We start from the raw sequence: 23250 nt of genomic DNA on the forward strand, positions 1-23250 counted from the left end.
TTTCATACCTTGTCTTCACAAAACTCGTTATAAGAGAATCCAAGTCACATTTTATTTTTTTTCTAAAAAAGTTTCATTATAAAAATACCTCTCAAGGGCTGGGGTTGTGGCTCAGAGGTAGAGCGCTCGCACAGCATGCGTGAGTAACTGGGTTCCATCCTCAGTATCACATAAAAATAAATTAAAAAAATAAAGGTATTGTGTCCAACTACAAATAAAGGGGAAAAAAAAACCCTCTCAAAATCTTTTCTAACTAGTGAACTGTTAACTTTATCTGCAGAGTTTTAATCTCATTGCAGCACTATCTATTTAGCAAAGTTACAATTTTCCATCCGTGAGTGGAAAGTGTAGGCTAGCTTGTGAGTAAAGAAAGGCAGAGCTGAGTGACCAGTAGAGTCAGAGAAGGAAGTTCCAAACTTAGCTCTGTGTGTTTTTTAGCAAGACTCCTTAGGCAAATCCATCAATTTCAGTTTATACTGTGTAAAAAAGGTGAGATTATATATGTAGAGCATATAATGAGAACTCAATACACAAGATCTTTGACTATCATTGGCTTCTGGCAGAGGCTTGTGCCTGTCCTGAGTTACTGCCTCTGATTCAACTTACCATTGATCAGATAGGGATGGTTACAGCATTTTCTCAGCTCCATCATGGTGTTGATAAGATTGGGCATGTTGTGCTGATTTGCTCCCTTGGTCAAGAAGGAAAAGTTTTTCTCCAGGATGGCACGGTAGTACTTTTTCTGGATATTGGTAAGTTCTACTTCAATGATTGTCTCTTGTTTGGGAGCAAGGTTCTTTTCCACATCATCTTTCAGGCGCCGAAGCATCATTGGTTTTAGGATGGACTGCAGTTTCTTTACCTGTTTAGAGAAATGAGATCTATTTACCAGCCCCAATCCTAACTGAATGATTACTGTGGGGGATTCAAACTTTGCTAACATCTCTTGGATATCTAAATCATAGTACTGCAGTAGCAGACTAAAAGAAAGATCAGATTCCAAAAGGGGGAGTTTAAAATAGCACTAGAAGGAAAAAAAGAATCTAGCTTTAATTCACAAATTACCAAGAACTTACGACAATCTCACAAGATTAAAAAGGCAAAAAGAAGAAAGTACCTATTCTCTAGGATGGAGAAAACAAACCTCTCTCTCACTCTTCTCTAACACACATACATTACAGGGATTAACTGAAGAATATTTTAAATCTTGTTAGGAGGAACACATAATATAACTCAAAGTGAAGACTTAGATGCTGAAAGAACACAGGACGTAGAGGCAATCTGAAAATGGAATCCATCAATGTCTTTTAAACAACAGCACCAGCATATGTGTTTGGGGGTAATAGTATAGGAAATTAATGTCATACACTGACACCTCCCATTCCTTTGTGGCAGTTGTTACATCAGGGACACTTCAATCCTGATGGTATTCTTTGCTATGATCTATTTTTATCCTGACAGTCCAAGCCTGGACAGAGATCTCCACTCACATGAATGCACCAGCAAGGTGACTTGTTCCCTCTCCCAGGAAGACAACTGAGGTTGGAGGGGCAGGGACGGGGGAGTAAGGGATTCAAAGTCAAAACACCTGAGTTAACCTGGGGCCAAAATGTAATATCAGAAAAATTAAGCCTAATGGGAGAATAAGGGAAAACGATAATGAAAAAAAAATCTAGTTTCAAGTCAGAAAAGGCTGTTTAATTTTTATAAAAGGGGTGGAATCTGCTGTGGCAATGCTTCTTTAATACAATGTGACTGACAGTCACTAGAGAGTGAGTTATTGAAACAGGTGAATATGCTTTACTTTGGAAACAGATGCTTTCTACCAATTTATTCACTGTCTTTTAAAATATAGATATCTCATAAAAACAGAGGGTAGAATACTGGTAACTAGAAACTGGGCTAGGGTGTGGGGCCTGGGCAGATGTTGATCAAAACTTCAGTTATGTGGGAGAAACGAGCTCAAGACATCTATTGTAAAACATGGCAACTATAATTAATAACAACGTTTTCTTGAAGACTGCTGTAAGAATGGATTGACTGTTCTTACCACATTAAATAAGTAGGTAAAGTAATGCATATACCAGCTCTATTTAGCCATCTATCACATATACATATCTCAAGACACAATATATATAATTCTTTTTAATCAATTAAAAATAATTTTTAAATTTAAAAAAAGGCATTTGATGCCATTTTAATGGTTTTCTTCTAACTAATCCCAATCTTAAACCTGACTCTCTTATGAGACCTTGATTTTAACAACCAAGGGTACTTAGGAATCTAATCCCCCAAAATGGATAAGGAATTACTATGTAAAAAAGCCCAAAGAGAAAAGACACAGCTAGCTAATTATTAAAGATAGGGACAAATGTCAATCTGCCACATGCTGGGTTCAGCTTTTGCCCTTCACTTGGTTCATACCTTGAATCATTTAGAGTATACTATATGCCAGACACTGTGCTGGTCAATACAACAAACACAAGTTTGGAGAAGATGTGGGCCTTGTCCTCAAGGAGATCATTGTCTAGGAAGAAGAAAAAATGCATACCACAAATTAAGTGCAATGGGAGAAGAGGATGCATTTCCAGTGGTCCAAAAATGAAGAGAGGGATTCTGAAGGATCAACAGACAGGGCAAATGTAGAGGAGGGGAATTATGTTTGATTTTTCACTGTTCTCAAATTCTGACTTGCATCACAAGTAGAAAGAAACAGAATGGAATTACAGAATGTATTCTTGATATCTCTTAGTGAAATTTCCAAACCTTTTCAGTCCCCCAATTCTTTGCCCCAACCCACTTTCACACCATTGCTAAATTAATTTAGCAGGGTTAATTATGTCATTCCTATAATAAAAGCCTTGCATGGCTTCTCTATTACCTATAGACTCTTCAATCTGCCTTACAACAAAACTGTAAACTTCTTCCCAATTCATCTCCTCTGTTTTCAGTTCAACCAGGTAATTCCTCACTACTCAGATTTTTTCCTATTTCCTAATTGTGATGGCTGGGCTTTTTTCCTATGCAAAGTAGTCACCACCTTTTCTCTCTCCACCTGTTCAAAACTTATCTATCCCTCAAAATGTACTCATAAATTGTACTCTCTAAAATATTTCCTGATTTCTCTACTTCAAAGTTCTCAATTCTGTTATTTGTTCCTCTTATGGCACTTAAGCTTGTCTGGTTTATTTCTATAATTCCTAACAGAGATTTCTACTCATAGTAGATAGATTTTTATTAATGTTGGTTTTTTGGAATTGGCTTTAAGTCCAACAAACCAGATTTAAGACTAGACCTTCAAAAATAGGAAACTCAATTGATCCCGATGAAGGTAGGCCTGGGAACAAGTTGTTCATTATGTAGGAGGAAGGATGAAGGGATGAGGGAAGCAGAAGAAAAGCATCATGCTCCTGAGGTCAAGCATCATGCTTCTAAGGTCAGACCTGTGAGCAAAACCACTGAATGCACAAAGGAGCTCAGTGAAGCAGAAGGCCTAATATGCTAACGTAAGACATTTTGGATGCCGAGTCATCTATCCTTTGTAGTAATACGAATTACAAATCATCAGGTGGTCCTCTCCAATATAAACAAATACAGAAAATAAAGGAGGTAATGCTCATTTTACGAGAGATGCAAAATCCTGTCCCTATAATGACTTGCTCTTTTCTTGATGTGAAGGTAACTATCACATTATCTCCTCAATCCTTTGGGCCCCTCTTACCTGTTCCTCTGTTTTCAGATCTCCAAACTCTTCCAGGAAAGCAGTCTCTGAAGGAAATTGTGATGGCTCCAAAAAATTTAGCAAACTGAAGAGTTCTTCCACAGAGTTCTGCAAAGGTGTTCCAGTGAGCAGTACTTTATGTTCCTATACAAATTAAAAGCACATGATAAAAAGTGTTCGAGCTATCCAAATAGTACATTTTAGTGGGGAAAGTTAAACCAGGGCATTGTGTGCTTAAATTTGGGGCATTCTATTCAACCTTAATGAAAAGATGGAGTGCCAACACTTCATAGGGGTAGTCATCAAATGGGTCAACTTTTCTTTCACATCACTGATTCCAGCAGCAATTTCATGTTAACTAAAGCATTCATTCATTCATTCATTCACTTATCGAATACCTACTCACCACAAACTGACACTGTTCAAATGCATTAACATTAAAAGGTCATCATGTGTGGTACCAGTTCATTCAAGACCCAGAAACAAACCAAAACAGCTTACATTTTCAGGCCCCAAATTTCATGCTACTTAAGAATTCCATGAGCCCCTCTTGGATTCAATTTGTGGCAAAAGGACTATGTATATACAAGTAAGTGACATGTCTGAGGAAAACTTCCTCTACCTTGAATGGAAGAAAGCTGTATTTATTTATGTAAAAAGCTGGCTAACTCTCACCAGAGCCATGAGCTTTAGCCCCTCCAGAAGTTTGCAGTTCCTATTCTTCAACCGGTGGGCCTCATCAATTATCACACAGCTCCAGTGAATCTTCTTCAGCTCGGGACAATCTGCCAGGATCATCTCAAATGTTGTGATGACAACGTGGAACTTGAAGACTCCTGAGAGGGGGTTTCCCTGAGGATGACACAACCAAAGGCAGAGCTTTTTACCATGGCTAATGGTATAAAGAACTCTGCAAATGGGTCGCCTGCTGAATTAGAGAAGAAAGCACTGTTAAACACTAAGGCCTAAGTGAGAAGCCAACACAATGCTTTCCTCTTGTGAGATGTTTTTTTTTTTTTTTTTTTTTTTTTGATGCTGGGGATTGAACCCAGAGCCTTGTGCATGCAAGACAAGCACTTTACCAACTGAGCCATATCCTCAGCCCTTTTCCTCTTGTGAGAAAGGAGAATATATAAGAATAAAATAGAGAATGCAATAATGAATCTACTACTTAGCAAAGAGAGACTTCACATCCATGAAACAAGTAAGGCAGCAAGTATTGTCAAAAAGGAGACAAGGGATAAGCTATGTAAGAAGACAGGGAGCCTATCATTTACTAACTACTATGATAAAGAAAGAAGATGGGGTTGATTCACACACCTCCACCTAGAACTTGATCTAAACCATGTATAGCTTGAATCCAGGAAAAACCCCTGCCACTTTTCAGATTTAAATAGTTTCATCTTTTTTTTTTTTAAATATTTATTTATTTTTTAGTTATTGGCGGACACAACATCTTTGTTGGTATGTGGTGCTGAGGATCGAACCCGGGCCGCACGCATGCCAGGCGAGCGCGCTACCGCTTGAGCCACATCCCCAGCCCCAATAGTTTCATCTTATAACTCAGGTTCTAGCATAGATTGACTCAGGGCAAGTGCTATTGGAGAGGACACACCTTGGTCATTCAGCCTTTCTTGGTGTTGCCATCACATTTCAAAAGCAGAGCTGCATGATGTTAGAGCACATGTGAAATTTCTCCCAAATGTCTCTTGCTGTCTATGGAACCCCTGGGGAGAGCAAATGGCTTTCTTGATTGGAGTCATTTACTTTTTACCTTGCTTAATTTTAAAAACCAGTGCTGAAGACAAACATATAACCATACTCAACAAAGTGATTATATGTAACAAAATCTTTTAAAAAATTCTGTTGTGCTTTTAATAACATGAAACCTGTTTTCTCTTTAACTATCCAATGTGTCTACCTCCTCTCCAAACTCCCTGGCTAGAAATCTATCCACTGTATGATAATTCTTCTCACTTCCGTCACTGAGCACATAACAATCCAGATAAAATCTGCATATAAAAGCAACTTCATAAGCCAACACTAAAAGCCAAGAAAAGATCTCTGAGGTATCTCAGAGGGATATGAAAGCATGCCCACTAATCCTACGTTTTATCATAAATTAAAATAAACTATAAGGGCAAGAAATCAGCTTCAACAAACATATGACTCAACAGAGTAAGTCAAGAGTTATCAAAAGTATAGGAATCTGAAACTCCTGAAGATAAGTGGTAGATAGGATATTCTGAACTCAAGCAGTCCCTGGGTCTCTGTGATTTGTGTGAGGCTCACCTGTGCATCTCTGTACACCATTTCATATTGTTGGATCATCTGCCTGCTGATCTGGCTGCCATGGTACACAATGGCATTCATCTCTGTCCATGTTCGGAACTCCCGCTCCCAGTTAGTAATGGTGGAGAGAGGGGCGATGATGAGAAAAGGGCCATGGATTCCTCTGAGGAATATTTCTGAAAGGAATGTGATGGACTGGATGGTTTTCCCTAGGCCCATCTCATCAGCCAAAATACAGTTTTTTCTGTAGAGAGGAAGAAATACAGGTAATGCATTATCAATATAGTAGAGCTATTAGAAGTTGGTAAAAACGAAAAAAAAACCTAAAAAAATAAAAATAATGAAAGCTTCACAAGTATATCTTGATTGGTATGGTCATCAGTGAAGGCTTTGTTTTCATTTTATAGAGATGAAACAGGCTTATTTTTTATTATTATTCATACCCTTCCTACTTCCAAAATGGAACTATGCCAACTTGGGAGAAAATACTGAAATAAGTCTATTAAAATATAAACTAAAAAAAAATTTACTAAATATTAAAATAATATCGAGGAAAAAATGCTTCAAACCTAAGCGAGTTTTTGTAATTGAAAAACTTCCTAGCAGCCAAGATAAAAATAAAAAGATGATAAGTTATGTGGTTCTCATCATTTATCATTTGTATGTTATCAAAGGACAACATTTGAGGGGCTGGGGTTGTAGCTCAGTGGTAGAGCGCTTGCGAGGCACTGGGTTTGATTCTCAGCATTGCATATAAATAATATATAATAAAGGTCCATTAACAACTAAAAAAGTATTAACGAAAAAAAAGGATGTTTAAAACCATGTGATAAATTTCTTAAGAGTAAAAATGTTGGTTTCTTCTAGTGATCCAGAATCACAGACTGCATACCAGAGCTATGGCTCTGGAAGGGGTATGTCCATCATCTGGTCTCACTCCCTCACTGTTCAGATGGGCAACCCAAGGCCTGGTTGGGTGAATTATGCTCTGGGTCACACCTTTAGTAAGTGGCAGAGACTGACTATGCTAGAACATAGGTGTCCAGAATCCTATGTAGATGGGTTTTGCATAACAACACAATCTTAAAAATCACTATTATGGGGTATAATCTAGAATATTAAGAAAATCTCAACCCACCTTTCTGAAATTTCATCTGGTTGAACCAGATAATGACAAGGACTAGAACACCAAAAATTCAAAATGGACTGCTATAGCACATAAGTCCAGTACATATATGGCTCACAATTTAAGTCCAAAAGTGGGGGCTATATTTCAGATCCATCCTCTTTTAGAGCCTTTTGTTGGGGGTGAGGGAGACTAAAGACTTAGAGATAGAAAACAGTTTTAAAAAATATTTAGTATTTTGTTTCATCTAGGTTGACCCCCACCACTCCCTTGCTTCCAGTAAGGCACAAAGTCAGGGATGTCTAAACATCATTTCTCTCCCCACCTTTTTTTTTTGTACTGAGGATTGAACCCAGTGGTGCTTAAACACTGAGCCACATCCCCAGCCCTTTGAGATAGGATCTCACTGAGTTGCTTAGGGCCTCACTAAATTGCTGGCATTAAACTTGTGATCCTCCTGCCTCAGTCTCCCTAGCTGCTGGGACTGTAGGCATGTCTTCCATGCCTGGCCTCATTTCTCCTTTTGGCTGAAGAAATACCTAAAATAAAAGCAAAATCAGCCTTGAACAATTCTAAATGGAGGCTATGCTGCTCACTCACCACTCTGCTACTGCCAGTTTTTGAGGCGAAGGCAACAGTTTACCTCCAGATACAGATATCTGGGTAGGTTTTGGCCTTACCTGTTATACCAATTAAAAAGAAGCCAGTTCATTCCCTCTAGCTGGTATTCCCGAAGTTGGTTACTGTTCTTATATTCTCGAGATTTCTCAAGTTTCTGCCAGGAGTCTGAAGCAGGCCGTTCCTAAGGAAGTAGCGCGAAGTGCAGTACAAAGAAAAGGATGTTAGGAGCATAATACAATCACTGGCAAGGTGGTAAACCTCAAATACTGTCCAAAGGCTGGTTTCAAACTATAGTTGTAATTTTCTGAGTAATGAGCAGTCTTATATTTTCTAATTTTAACAGATTAAAAATACTTCTATAAAATTTACAAGTAATTAAGAAGAGAAATAGACACTCCTAAAACTTGATAAGTGTCATATGGCTTAGACTCCTGGATGCCATTTTCTTCTATACTTTAATTTCCCTGCAAGCTAATATTAGGTGTTTTTTTTTTCAGTTTCTATTTAAAAATTTGTTTCTATTAATTCTTTTCTATATCATTTAAAATTTTTAATTTTAATTTGTTATGTATGACAACAAAATGCATTACAATTCATATTACACTTATAGAGCACAATAATGACCATCGGCATTTGGTTTTTTGGGATTGGCTAATTTCACTGAGCATTATATTCTCCAGCTCCATCCATCTGTCTGCAAATGCCATGATTTTATTCTCTTTTAATGCTGAATAATATTCCATTGTGCATATATACCACATTTTCTTTATCTATTCATCTACTGAAGGGCATCCAGGTTGGTTCCACAGTTTACTGTGAATTGTGCTGCTATAATCATTGATGGGGCGGTGTCCCTGTATTATGCTGTTTTTAAGTCCTTTGGGTATAGACCAAGGAGTGGGACAGCTGGGTCAAATGGTGGTTCCATTCCCAGTTTCCCAAGGATTCTCCATACTGTTTTCCATATTGGCTGTACCAATTTGCAGTCCCACCAGCAATGTATGAATGTGCCTTTCCTCCCACATCCTTGCCAACACTTTTTGTTGTTTGCATTCTTAATAGCTGCCATTCTGACTGGAGTGAGATGAAATTTTAGTTTTGACTTGCATTTCTCTAATTGCTAGAGATGTTGAACATTTTTTCATATATTTGTTGATTGACTGTATATCTTCTTCTGAGAAGTGTCTGTTCATTTCCTTGGCCCACTTGTTGATTGGGTTATTTGGGTTTTTTTTTGGTGTTAAGATTTTTGAGAGAGTGCCAGGGATCCCAACAGCCTGCAGCAGGGCCCGGGAGATCCAGGCCAACTGATTCGCGCGGCCTGCCCTGCGGCTACAGAAGGCGTGGCGCCTCAGTGAAGCCATTAATTAGCAAGCAGGGAGGTTAGGGACTGCCATTAGGTGGAATCCCGCCAGCCAAGCCCACACGGACCCTTGGGCCGAGCACGGGATCTCAGAAGGGGAAGGAAGCGGTACAGTCCCATCCCCCACAGCGGACACTCCACCGAGGCAGTCAGCGGCCACCATCCGGGAAAGCTGAAGGATACACCGCCACTCTCCTCCAGAGTGCAACATCAAAACAGGTCGGTGTCATTCAGCTCACCCCCCAGACAGCGGGAATTCGCATAAAATCTCTCCTAGGCTTGCCGGGAGAGGGAGTATCAAGCTGAGCCTCCATAAAGACTAGGGGGAAACTAGAGACACCTGACCTCCAACCCCTCCTCCCAGTAGCAGCCAAAACGAAGCCTGGCTAGCCAGCGCTGGGGGAGGGGCAAGCAGGAAAAATCAAAGTGATAGAGTGCCAGGGATCCCAACAGCCAGCAGCAGGGCCCGGGAGATCTAGGCCAACTGATTCGCGCGGCCTGCCCTGCGGCTACAGAAGGCGTGGCGCCTCAGTGAAGCCATTAATTAGCAAGCAGGGAGGTTAGGGACTGCCATTAGGTGGAATCCCGCCAGCCAAGCCCACACGGACCCTTGGGCCGAGCACGGGATCTCAGAAGGGGAAGGAAGCGGTACAGTCCCATCCCCCACAGCGGACACTCCACCGAGGCAGTCAGCGGCCACCATCCGGGAAAGCTGAAGGATACACCGCCACTCTCCTTCAGAGTGCAACATCAAAACAGCGGACACTCCACCGAGACAGTCAGCGGCCACCATCCGGGAAAGCTGAAGGATACACCGCCACTCTCCTTCAGAGTGCAACATCAAAACAGCGGACACTCCATCCAGGCAGTCAGCGGCCACCATCCGGGAAAGCTGAAGGATACACCACCACTCTCCAACACCTTGCAACATCAAAACAGCCAGCAGCAGGACCCCGGAGATCCAGGCCAACTGATTCTCACGGCCTGCCCCGCAGCTACAGAAGGCGTGGCGCCTCAGAGAAGCCATTAATTAGCAAGCAGGGAGGTTAGGGGCTGCCATTAGGTGGAATCCCGCCAGCCAAGCCCACTGCCCACGCCCGGAACAGGCCCAGCGACCTGCCAGCATGGTAGTCACGACACCCCAATTGGAATAGGGACAGAGCAGAGCCGCCTTCCACTCCCTGAACAGGCCCAGAGAGCCGCCAGTGTGGTAGACACGTCACCCCAATTGGAGTAGGGGCACAGCCGCCGCCCGCACCTGCAAGGGAGACTTTTCAAGTATACAAGAGCAACATAAATAAATAGGGGGTAAATTTCAAAAACACAACAGTTGCACCAAGCAGAAAGAATCGCGAGCAGTATGAAAAGACAAGGAAAGAAAGGACCACAAGCAATGCAGGTCAACTCAACTTTAGAAGAGGTAATAGCTGCAACGGATGGAATATCAGATAAAGAGTTCAGGATATATATGCTTCAGATGATCTGGAGTCTCAAGGAAGACATGAGACAGCAAAATCAGACAATGAAAGATCACATTGACAAACAAATCCAGGAAGTAAAAGATCAATTTCACAGGGAGATAGAGGTAATAAAAAACAAACAATTAGAAATTCTAGAAATGCAGGAAACAATAAACCAACTTAAAAACTCAATTGAGAATACTACCAGCAGAGTAGATCACTTAGAAGAGAGAACATCAGACAATGAAGACAAAGTATTTCAACTGGAAAAGAACATAGACAGCTCAGCAAGTCTGCTAAGAAACCATGAGCAGAACATCCAAGAATTATGGGACAATATCAAAAGACCAAATTTAAGAGTCATTGGGATACAGGAAGGCACAGAGCTCCATTCCAAAGGAATAAACTGTATATTCAGTGAAATAATACGAGAAAACTTCCCAGAATTGAAGAATGAGACAGAATCCCAAATCCTAGAAGCCTACAGGACGCCGAATGTGCAAAATCATAAGAGATCCACACCTAGACACATTATAATGAAGATGTCCAACATACAGAATAAGGAGAGAATTTTAAAAGCTGCAAGAGAAAGAAAGCAGATTACATTCAGGGGTAAACCAATCAGGATAACAGCTGATCTCTCAACACAGACTCTGAAAGCTAGAAGATCCTGGAATAACATATTTCAAACACTGAAAGACAATGGGCTCCAACCAAGAATCGTGTATCCGGCGAAATTAAGCTTCAGGTTAAAAGATGAAATTAAAACCTTCCACGATAAACAAAAGTTAAAAGAATTTGCAGCTAGAAAACCATCTCTTCAAAAAATCCTTGGCAAAACATTACAGGAAGAGGAAATGGAAAATAACATTGAAAACCAACAATGGGAGGTAGGACAGTAAAGGGGGGAAAGTAGTCAAAGAGGATAACAAATCAGGTTTAGTAACATCAATAAACAAATATGGATAGAAGAACAAACCATATCTCAATAATAACCCTAAATGTTAATGGCTTAAACTCACCAATTAAGAGACACAGGCTAGTAGAATGGATCAAAAAACAAGACCCAACAATATGCTGTCTACAGGAGACGCATTTGATAGGAAAAGATATACATAGACTGAAGGTGAAAGGTTGGGAAAAATCATATCACTCATATGGACCGCGGAAACAAGCAGGAGTGTCCATACTCATATCTAATAAAATAGATTTCAAGCCAAAGCTAATCAAAAGGGATATAGAAAGACACTTCATACTGCTCAAGGGAACCATACACCAACAAGACATAACAATCATAAATATATATGCCCCAAATAATGGTGCAGCTGTGTTCATCAAGCAAACTCTTCTCAAGTTCAAGAGTCTAATAGACCACCATACAATAATCATGGGAGACTTCAACACACCTCTCTCACCACTGGACAGATCTTCCAAACAAAAGTTAAATAAGGAAACTATAGAACTCAATAACACAATTAACAACCTAGACTTAATTGACATATATAGACTATACCACCCAACATCAAGTAGCTACACTTTTTTCTCAGCAGCACATGGAACCTTCTCAAAAATAGACCATATACTATGTCACAGGGCAACTCTTAGACAATATAAAGGGGTAGAGATAATACCATGCATCTTATCTGATCATAATGGAATGAAACTGAAAATCAATGATAAAAGAAGAAAGGAAAAAGCAAGCATCACCTGGAGAATGAACAATAGGTTGCTGAGTGATCAATGGGTTTTAGAAGACATCAAGGAGGAAATTAAAAAATTCCTAGAGTTAAATGAAAACACAGACACAACATATCGGAATCTATGGGACACATTGAAAGCAGTTCTAAGAGGAAAATTCATTGCTTGGAGTTCATTCCTCAAAAAAAGAAAAAACCAACAAATAAATGATCTCATACTTCATCTCAAAATCCTAGAAAAAGAAGAGCAAAACAACAGCAAAAGAAGTAGAAGGCAAGAAATAATTAAAATCAGAGCTGAAATTAATGAAATTGAAACAAAAGAAACAATTGAAAAAATTGACAAAACTAAAAGCTGGTTCTTTGAAAAAATAAATAAAATTGACAGACCCTTAGCCATGCTAACGAAGAGAAGAAGAGAGAGAACCCAAATTACTAGCATACGGGATGAAAAAGGCAATATCACAACAGACACTTCAGAAATACAGAAGATAATCAGAAATTACTTTGAATCCTTATACTCCAATAAAATAGAAGATAGTGAAGGCATAGATAAATTCCTTGAGTCCTATGATCTGCCCAGATTGAGCCAGGAGGATATAGACAACCTAAACAGACCAGTAACAATAGAGGAAATAGAAGAAACCATCAAAAGACTACCAACTAAGAAAAGCCCAGGACCGGATGGGTATACAGCAGAGTTTTACAAAACCTTTAAAGAGGAACTAACACCAATACTTTTCAAGCTATTTCAGGAAATAGAAAAAGAGGGAGAACTTCCAAATTCATTCTACGAGGCCAACATCACCCTGATTCCGAAACCAGACAAAGACACTTCAAAGAAGGAAAACTACAGACCAATATCTCTAATGAACCTTGACGCAAAAATCCTCAATAAAATTCTGGCGAATCGGATTCAAATACATATCAAAAAAATTATACATCATGATCAAGTAGGATTCATCCCTGGGATGCAAGGCTGGTTTAATATACGGAAATCAATAAATGTTATTCACCACATCAATAGACTTAAAAATAAGAACCATATGATCATCTCAATAGATGCAGAAAAAGCATTCGACAAAGTACAGCATCCCTTTATGTTCAAAACGCTAGAAAAATTAGGGATAACAGGATCATACCTCGACATTGTGAAAGCAATCTATGATAAGCCACAGGCCAGCATCATTCTGAATGGAGAAAAATTGAAGGCATTCCCTCTAAGATCTGGTACAAGACAGGGATGCCCTCTCTCACCACTTCTGTTCAACATAGTCCTCGAAACACTGGCCAGAGCAATTAGACAGACAAAAGAAATTAAAGGCATAAAAATAGGAAAAGAAGAACTTAAATTATCACTATTTGCAGATGATATGATTCTATACCTAGCAGACCCAAAAGGGTCTACAAAGAAGCTTTTAGAGCTAATAAATGAATTCAGCAAAGTGGCAGGATATAAGATCAACACGCATAAATCAAAGGCATTCCTGTATATCAGCGACAAATCCTCTGAAACGGAAATGAGGACAACTACTCCATTCACAATATCCCCCCAAAAAATAAAATACTTGGGAATCAACCTAACAAAAGAGTGAAAGATTTATACAATGAAAATTACAGAACCCTAAAGAAAGACATAGAAGAAGACCTTAGAAGATGGAAAAATATACCCTGCTCATGGATAGGCAGAACTAACATCATCAAAATGGCGATATTACCAAAAGTTCTCTATAAGTTCAATGCAATGCCAATCAAAATCCCAACAGCATATCTTGTAGAAATAGATAAAAGAATCATGAAATTCATATGGAATAATAAAAGACCCAGAATAGCAAAAACAATACTAAGCAGGAAGTGTGAATCAGGCGGTATAGCGATACCAGACTTCAAACTATACTACAGAGCAATAGTAACAAAAACAGCATGGTACTGGTATCAAAACAGGTGGGTGGACCAATGGTACAGAATAGAGGACACAGTAACCAATCCACAAAACTACAACTATCTTATATTTGATAAAGGGGCTAAAAGCATGCAATGGAGGAAAGATAGCATCTTCAACAAATGGTGCTGGGAAAACTGGAAATCCATTTGCACCAAAATGAATCTGAATCCCTATCTCTCGCCGTGCACAAAAGTTAACTCAAAATGGATCAAGGAGCTTGATATTAAATCAGAGACACGGCATCTGATAGAAGAAAAAGTTGGTTATGATCTACACGCTGTGGGATCGGGCTCCAAATTCCTCAATAGGACACCCATAGCGCTAGAGTTAACAAATAGAATCAACAAATGGGACTTACTCAAACTAAAAAGTTTTTTTCTCAGCAAAAGAAACAATAAGAGAGATAAACAGGAAGCCTACATCCTGGGAACAAATCTTTACTCCACACACTTCAGATAGAGCCCTAATAACCAGAATATACAAAGAACTCAAAAAATTAGACAATAAGATAACAAATAACCCAATCAATAAATGGGCCAAGGACCTGAACAGCCACTTCTCAGAGGAGGACATACAATCAATCAACAAGTACATGAAAAAATGCTCACCATCGCTAGCAGTCAGAGAAATGCAAATCAAAACTACCCTAAGATACCATCTCACTCCAGTAAGACTGGCAGCCATTAGGAAGTCAAACAACAATAAGTGCTGGAGAGGATGCGGGGAAAAGGGCACTCTTGTTCATTGCTGGTGGGACTGCAAATTGGTGCAGCCAATTTGGAAAGCAGTATGGAGATTTCTCGGAAAGCTGGGAATGGAACCACCATTTGACCCAGCTATTCCCCTTCTCGGTCTATTCCCTAAAGCCCTAACAAGAGCATGCTACAGGGACACTGCTACATCGATGTTCATAGCAGCTCAATTCACGATAGCAAGACTGTGGAACCAGCCTAGATGCCCTTCAATAGATGAATGGGTAAAAAAAATGTGGCATTTATACACTATGGAGTATTACTCTGCATTAAAAAATGACAAAATCATAGAATTTGGAGGGAAATGGATGGCATTAGAGCAGATTATGCTAAGTGAAGCTAGTCAATCTTTAAAAAACAAATACCAAATGACTCCTTTGATATAAGGGGAGTAAACAAGGACAGGGTAGGGACGAAGAGCTTGAGAAGAATATTTACATTAAACAGGGATGAGAGGTGGGAGGGAAAGGGAGTGAGAAGGGAAATTGCATGGAAATGGAAGGCGATCCTCAGGGTTATACAAAATGTCATATAAGAGGAAAGGGGGGTAAGACAAGATAATACAAATGGAAGAAATGATTTACAGTAGAAGGGGTAGAGAGAGAAAAGGGGAGGGGAGGGGAGGGGAGGGGAGGGGAGGGGAGGGGGGATAGTAGAGAATAGGACAGACAGCAGAATACATCAGACACTAGAAAGGCAATATGTCAATCAATGGAAGGGTAACTGATGTGATACAGCAATTTGTATACGGGGTAAAAGCGGGAGTTCATAATCCACTTGAATCAAACCATGTAATATGATGTATTAAGAACTATGTAATGTTATGAACGACCAATAAAAAAAAAAAAAAAAGATTTTTGAGTTCTTTATATATTCTAGAGATTAGTACTCTGACATGCACGTGGTAAGAATTTGTTCCCAAAACGTAGGCTCTCTATTCACCTCACTGATTGTTTCTTTTGCTGAGAAGTGAAGCTTTTTAGTTTGAATCCATCCCATTTATTGATTCTTGGTTTTAATTCTTGAGCTACAGGAGTCTTATTAAGGAAGCTGTGGCCTAATCTGACACGATGGAGATTTGGGCCTACTTTTTCTTCTAATAGATGCAGTGTCTCTGGTTTAATTCCTAGGTCCTTAATTCACTTTTGAGTTTTGTGCATGGCGAGACATAGGGGTTTAATTTCATTTTGTTGCATATGGATTTCCAATTTTCCAGCACCATTTGTTGAAGAGGCTATCTTTTCTCCAATGTATATTTTTGGCAACTTTGTCAAATATAAGATAACTGTAATTAGTCTCTGTGTCCTCTATTCTGTACCATTAGTCTACCAGTCTATTTTGGTGCCAACACCATGCTGTTCTTGCTACTATTGCTCTGTAGTATAGTTTAAGGTCTGGTATAGTGACTCCATTTGCTTCACTCTTCTTGCTAAGAATTGCTTTAGCTATTCTGGGTCTCTTATTTTTCCAGATGAATTTCATGACTGCTTTTTCTATTTCTATAAGAAACGTCCTTGGGATTTTGATTGAAATTTGCATTAAATATCTATAGTGCTTTTGGTAATATGGTTATTTTGACAATATTAATTCTGCCTATCCAAAACCAAGGTAGATCTTTCCATCTTCTAAGGTCTTCTTTAATTTCTTTCTTTAGCATGCTGTAGTTTTCATTGTAGAAGTCTTTTATCTCTTTCGTTGATTCAAGTACTTTATTTTTATTCTGTTAATTCTTTGTACCAGGAAATGGCACTTTGTGTATCAGCTTAGCAAAGTACAGTGGGTCAAATATTGTGTTGGTTAGTTTCTAAAGTCAGCACATATGGCAAAAAAAAAAAAAAAAAAAAATCAATCAAATTCCTTACATTCCCCTTAAACAAAATAGAGGCAGCCTAAGTACTTTATTTTTCCTATAAAACAATGGTTTCTAAAAATAATCTTCTCTTAAACTCCAGTTGGAATCTCATTTAGAATTACTATGAACTTATTAATTTGGGGAAAATTTAAATCTTTATGTATTAAGCTTCCTAGCCACAAATCTCATTTATTTTTTCTTAGATAGTCATAGTTTGCTTATAGGCAAAATGAGACTTTAAGATCTTAAAAATAAAAAATTCTTAGTATGCCTATATGTATAAATGAGAATATTGAGACTATAATTTTTCCATATAATAACTTCAGTCTTTGATGGCTCACCTTTGGATTACTATAATCAAATTTTCACTTGATATGCTATTAACTAAAACCAAGCCACTTACCCATGAAATTTAAAAAAAAGAAAAAAAAATCCTCAATTATTTCATTCATGTTTGGAATTAAGTCTAAGCTATCCATGGCCTTTTAGAAAAGTATGTGATAACTATATTCTGGTGTGGTTAGACTTTGAAATGGGACTCTGCTGAACATTATCAACACATAGTTACAGGTGTTTTGAGAAACAAAGGGGGAAAACACATTATGCCAGTCTTAAAAAAAAAAACAAAAAAACCCCCCACAACTCTTAAAAGCAAAAGCTTCTAAGTGAAGATATTCCTATAAGTTCTTATGCTCTGTTCCCTTGAAGAAATAACGTTCTTCTTAGCCAATGGGAACTGTTCAGACTTCAGCCTGGATCCCTGAAGCCCAAACAACCCAGTTCACAGGAGCTTCCTTGCCCTCAGAGACTCAAGTACCTGACTCTCAGTCCTGTAGCTACCATGACAGAGTTTCACTATGGATTTCTACTTTGCCTTGTAAGTGCTCTTATGTAGAGGTATTACTTTCTGATCTAGTCACTGCTTTGGGTTTTTCGTCTTTTAGGTTTATTTAGATATTGAGTCAAGACTGGTAAGATTACCTGTAAACTTCAAAATCTAGAATAAGATCCCTTAAAAAAGTCATTCAGGCAAAGTACCATTTAGAATTTGTCCTTTTTGTAACACATAAAAAGATAGCTTTAATTATATCTTTGGTACAATTTAAATTTAGAATTCTTCAGATGAAATTTCAAAATGGGGCTGGAGATGTGGCTCAGCGGTAGCGCGCTCGCCTGGCATGCGTGCGACCCGGGTTCGATCCTCAGCACCACATACCAACAAAGATGTTGTGTCCGCCGAGAACTAAAAAATAAATGTTAAAAATTCTCTCTCTCTCTCTCTCTCTGTCTCTCTCCTCTCTCACTCTCTCTTTAAAAAAAAAAAAAAAGAAATTTCAAAATGTACATTTTCAATGAAAACAAATTAGGGGAAAAAAGGGCAAGTATAAAAGGATACTATAGTACATTAAGAGTTGGGGAGGACAACAGCCTCACAACTGCAAAGAAAATGTGAAATCACCACAAATTACCCTTGTATTCATTTTCTTGCCAAATGCACACAGGCTGAGAAACCAAGTGGGAGTCAAGCTGGGAGAACAGGTAAGAATCCTGATTACTTCTAGATGATAACATAGGGTTAGAGTGAACTCTTTTCTCCTCTTGGCTTCCACCCTGCTTAGCTTCTGCATTATGCTGCACATTACAATCATCCTGTGCTGTCCATGTACAAACATTCTTCCACCACACTGAGCTCCTGGTGGGCAGGGGCAGTACCTTGTTTCTTATTATATCTCACAGAAGACACAACCTACAGCAGGTGCTTAATAAATGACAAATTTAATTTAAAATGAACAACAGTATATATAGGAGAGAGTTAAAAGAGAAATTTAATAATCATGTAGATAAACAACATGAAACTATAAGTTTATAATCACAATTCTGCATCTTAAAATGCCTCTTTACACCTTTCATATAGCAGAAAAACCTAAAACAAAACACTGCTCCTGAATGGATTCTAATAGGGATCTAAGTTCAATGCTGAGGTCTAGTCTTCTGAGTCTCGAGTTCCAGTAATGTAAAAGCAACAAATAACACTAATAAGGAACCAGTATGAGATTTTCATATGAAAATAGTGATTTTTTTAAACAAAAACTGATCATTTCAGTCTACAATCTTATCCTTTAACAACAATTCTCTTTCCTAATTATCTTAACAAGACTTTGATTCAAATCCTTCCCCCTTTTAATGACTGATACTCTAAATACACAAATACTCCAGAATCAAGAAAACACAGCAACTGAATAAACCTATATCGAAACACTATGTTCTCTCTGTGAGGCCCCAGGGATCTACAGATAAAGGACTATTCTTCCTATTAAGAATATTCCAGTTGAGTAAAGGAAAAGGATAAAACAAAGAAAAGAGATCACTGATGAATCAAGAGATAACAAGAATTAAGAAAGACAGTATCTGCTGAGCTGCTTCTGCATGCCAGGTATTTGTTATATTTTCCATCTTCCTGACTGCATATGACAGCTACACACCAAGAAATCTAAGCTATGTCCAAGCTTCTTAAATGTCACACACAACAAAATAGAGCTGCAGGCTGATATAGGCAGAGAAATAAACACCCTAAACTGCAGGATCATCAGGGGGAAGGACAAAGGTAAGATGCCACAGAAATGGCTTAGGAGCACAGCTTCACAACCACATAAAATTACTTGTTATCAGAGGTACCAGACAGAAATATAGATACATTACCACGTGTTTAATTTCAGGGAGAATTTGAAGAGACTCAAATTCTTTAACTTTTGCAGGATCCACATCTTCCTCCAGCTCCCAAGTGCTTTCTTCATACGGCAGGGAGCACCACTTCACCAGGTAATGTGTCACCTCCTGATAGGAAGCAGGAGAAAAACTTAAGGTTCTTCCTACTAGATTAGAGGAGTCAATCACACTTTGCCACCCTTCATGATGACACATGAATAAAATAAGACAGAAGCCACATGTTAATAAGTGACATACATAGAAGAAAGGGATGATGCTTTAGGAGAGGCAAATGGCAACACACCCACCTCCCCTGTCTCTGCATCCTTGGTGTGAGCCACTTCCAAGATGCGATCCACTTCTACATAGTCTGGATTGAACAAGTCTTCATCAGGCTAACAAACAGAGAACAATTAAGAGATGTATTTTCCTTCTTTCACATCTAAAATCTAGAACTTTTAAGTGGTCCTTACCATAGACTCTATTAGAATCATACACAGAAAGGGTTTGCTTGAGAATAAAGTCATTTCACAGCTATTTCTTCACTGTCCCCAAATCTTACATGTCATGACTACATTTAAAGGATCCAACCACTGTACAGGCTGTGCCATGGCCAGATGAGACTTTCCTGTTAGTCACTACAGCTAGATGCAAAAATCACCATTAGGTTCTCCTTTTTTTTTTTTTTTTTTAATTGCTTCTTGTTCCCTTGGCAGCTTGGAATTATACCTTCTTTTCTTTTTAGTAACAGCAGCTAACATCAGAAGGAGTATGAAAGGAGTTTTCTGGGTACTGATAAAGTTCTATATCCAGATTTAGGTGGTAGTTACGTAAGTGTGCTTATTTTGTAAAAATTCAAGACCATTTAGAATTGGTTTACTCATCTTTATACATATTAAACCTCAACAAAGTTCAGTTACAAATCAATAATATGCAATATTCAAGGATATTTAATGTGGATCCAGAGTAATGCTAAGTGTTTTCATTTAAACCTCAAAACTACCTCATGGAGTAGAAGTTTAATTACTTTCTGGATAAAGAAACTGACAGAGGTTAAGTATAGTGACCAAGGTCAAAGAGCTGTGTGAAATAAATGGTCACCTAGCTTTCTCTTACCGAGAAACCCTCCTGCTGGACTGCTGGAACATTCTTACTGCCTCTTTGGATGGAAGACACGTTAGAGACTATCCACTTTCATTGTCTAATCAATGCAGGAATACTTTCTACAGAATCCTGTCAAATCCACCCTCAAATTCAATTGCTCCTGTAAGAAATTTACTATCCTTGAAGACGAATCCTTTGCCAAAACAGCTTTACTTCTACCTGCTTAATAGTAGAATCACAATCTTTATCACTATTTATGAAATTATAGCCTAACTTCCTAGCTCCTAACTGCTGCTTATTGGTATGAAATGCTTCCTTTACAGCAGTGATAAGTAACCTGATTCTATCTAAGTTGGCTTTTCAACAGTCTCCTCCCTACCTGGTTTAAACAAACAAACACCAATTTGTTCAATAGTTCTTCATGTGCTATATTTCTGGATCTCTAGTATAAGCACTTCTATAAACACTGCCATTTATTATCTATAACAGCCAAGATATGGAAATATTCTTAAGTGTTTGTATCCACAGATCAATGATTAAAGAAAGTATAGTCTATATATATGCACAATAGAATACTATTCAGACTAAAAAAAAAAAGATTATGCCATTTACAACAACATGGATGAATATGGAGGATACTATGCTACTTGAAATAAGCCAGAATGAGAAAGACAAATACTGCATGATTTCATCTGTATATGGAATATAAAATAACATGATGGACTCATAGAAGCAGAGAACAGAATGGTGGATGCCAGGGGCAGAGGGAAGGGGTAGGTGGGGTGATATTGGTCAAAGGGTACAAATTTCAGTTAGGTAAAAAAATATTTTGGAGATCCAATATATAACATAGTGGCAACAGTTAAAAATACTACATTATATACTTCAAATTTGCCAAGAGATACATCTTAAGTGTTCTCACCAAAAAAAGAAAAAAAAAAAAAAAGATAAGCAGGTGGACAGACAGGCAATGAGGTAAGAGACAAGATATGCAAGCATGGTGATTATCTCACAACGTATGTTTATCAAAGCATCAAGTTATATACCTTAAATATACAAATTTTTTGTCAGTTATAGCTCAATAAAGTTGAAAAACAATAGCACTGTGTCACTTAATTGTAGGTATTCTGTAAAGCTGATACTATTAGGAGTCCTGTTTCACACATGAGGATAAGTTTGAAGGGGATTATGCACATGACATAAGTTCACCCAGCTTGTGAGAGATTTAGTGAGCACGTGCGTGCATGTGTGTGTGTGTGTGTGTGTGTGTGTGTGCGGCATGTGCGAAAAAGAGACAGAGAGTTGTGAGAGAAGCCCCAGTAGTTTGACTCTAGAACCTAGGTGCACACTATCCTGCAGTCCACTTCCCACCTTTGCTCTCACTAAACTACGGTCATGACCCCAACCACCACTAACGTTTTCCTGAGTTGCCCTTATGTTTTGCAAAGTCCTTCATCAAAGTCCTGGTACCCCAAATGAACCAAGAAATGAAAAAAAGGTGCTGGGATATTTAATCAGAAGCCTCCTACCTCTGTGGTATGTGTGAGCTCACAGTATCTTGAGCTGGGTTTCCCTCACATCTACCTTGGCTACCTCATAAAGCAGTTAGAAATATGGGCATGAAGATATTCTACTCTAAACTCAGTTATCATTTGTATTACAAGAATATTATTTATCCAAGTTACTAGTAAAAATGTCTACTAGATTAAGATCAAAAACAGTGTTACAGCAACTACTCCCCACTATTACTTATCCTTAATTGTACGATTTGCTCCAATCTTCTCGAAAGTTCTTCCTTCCCACCAAAGAATAAACTCCTGTTACTTTATTTCTAGACAACTTTACAGTTTACTGTCTCTAATCTAGGGAAAATCACTCCCTTCAGAATACATAAGAAAACAGATACCCAAGGCTGTGTAGGCTGTATTTAGGTGTTTGAACTTTGTTTCAAGAAAATGGGGAATGGTGTAGAGCAAACTTTCCTCCCTTACTTGGGTCAGTCAAATAACTACTGAGCACTGACTCCATGTCTAGTCCCAGTGACAGAAATAGGAGGAAGACATGGGCTCTGTCTCTCAGGGCTTAAAATGGAAGAATGGATATCAGGAAAAGGGTACACTTATACACTGTTGGTGGGACTGAGGTATGAAGAGTCTTCAAAAAACTAGGAATGGAACCATCATAAGACCCAGTGATCCCACTCCTCAGTATTTATCCAGTAGAACTAAAATCAACACACTACAGTGATACAGCTACATCAATGTTTATAGCAGTGCAACTCACAATAGCCAGGTTATGGAACCAAACCAGGTGCTGTCAATAGATGAACAGATTAAGAATTTTTCTCAGCCACAGAGAATAATAATATTATGTCATTTACTGGTAAATGGATGGAACTGTCAAATGTTGCACTAAGTGAAATAAGCATCAAATGTTTTCTCTTATATGTGGAAGCTATAGAGAGAAATAAGAAATTAAAGAAAAATGGAGGGGATCTCATGAAAATAGAAGGGAGAACAATGGTAAAGAAAGGTAATAGAGATATAAAAAAGGATGGGAAAGGGGCGGAACTGTGGAATGAATTTATGCTATGTATGTATATCACAATGAA

General features: G+C 38.5%; 1 protein-coding gene across 1 annotated transcript in view; it reads right to left on the bottom strand.

The window, feature by feature from the left end:
* Chd6 (chromodomain helicase DNA binding protein 6) overlaps positions 1–23250 on the bottom strand; it is a 222271-nt gene that overhangs the window by 76648 nt on the left and 122373 nt on the right. The window contains exons 9-15 of the mRNA XM_026383173.2: positions 19844–19930; positions 19530–19664; positions 7820–7941; positions 6014–6257; positions 4397–4573; positions 3722–3865; positions 607–862 (exon numbers count right to left, since the gene is read on the bottom strand). Coding sequence (XP_026238958.2) covers positions 607–862; positions 3722–3865; positions 4397–4573; positions 6014–6257; positions 7820–7941; positions 19530–19664; positions 19844–19930 — 1165 coding nt within the window. The remainder of the gene's footprint in view (positions 1–606; positions 863–3721; positions 3866–4396; positions 4574–6013; positions 6258–7819; positions 7942–19529; positions 19665–19843; positions 19931–23250) is intronic.

This window comes from Urocitellus parryii, chromosome 6, assembly GCF_045843805.1.
Source record: "Urocitellus parryii isolate mUroPar1 chromosome 6, mUroPar1.hap1, whole genome shotgun sequence".
Taxonomy (NCBI): Eukaryota; Metazoa; Chordata; class Mammalia; order Rodentia; family Sciuridae; genus Urocitellus; species Urocitellus parryii.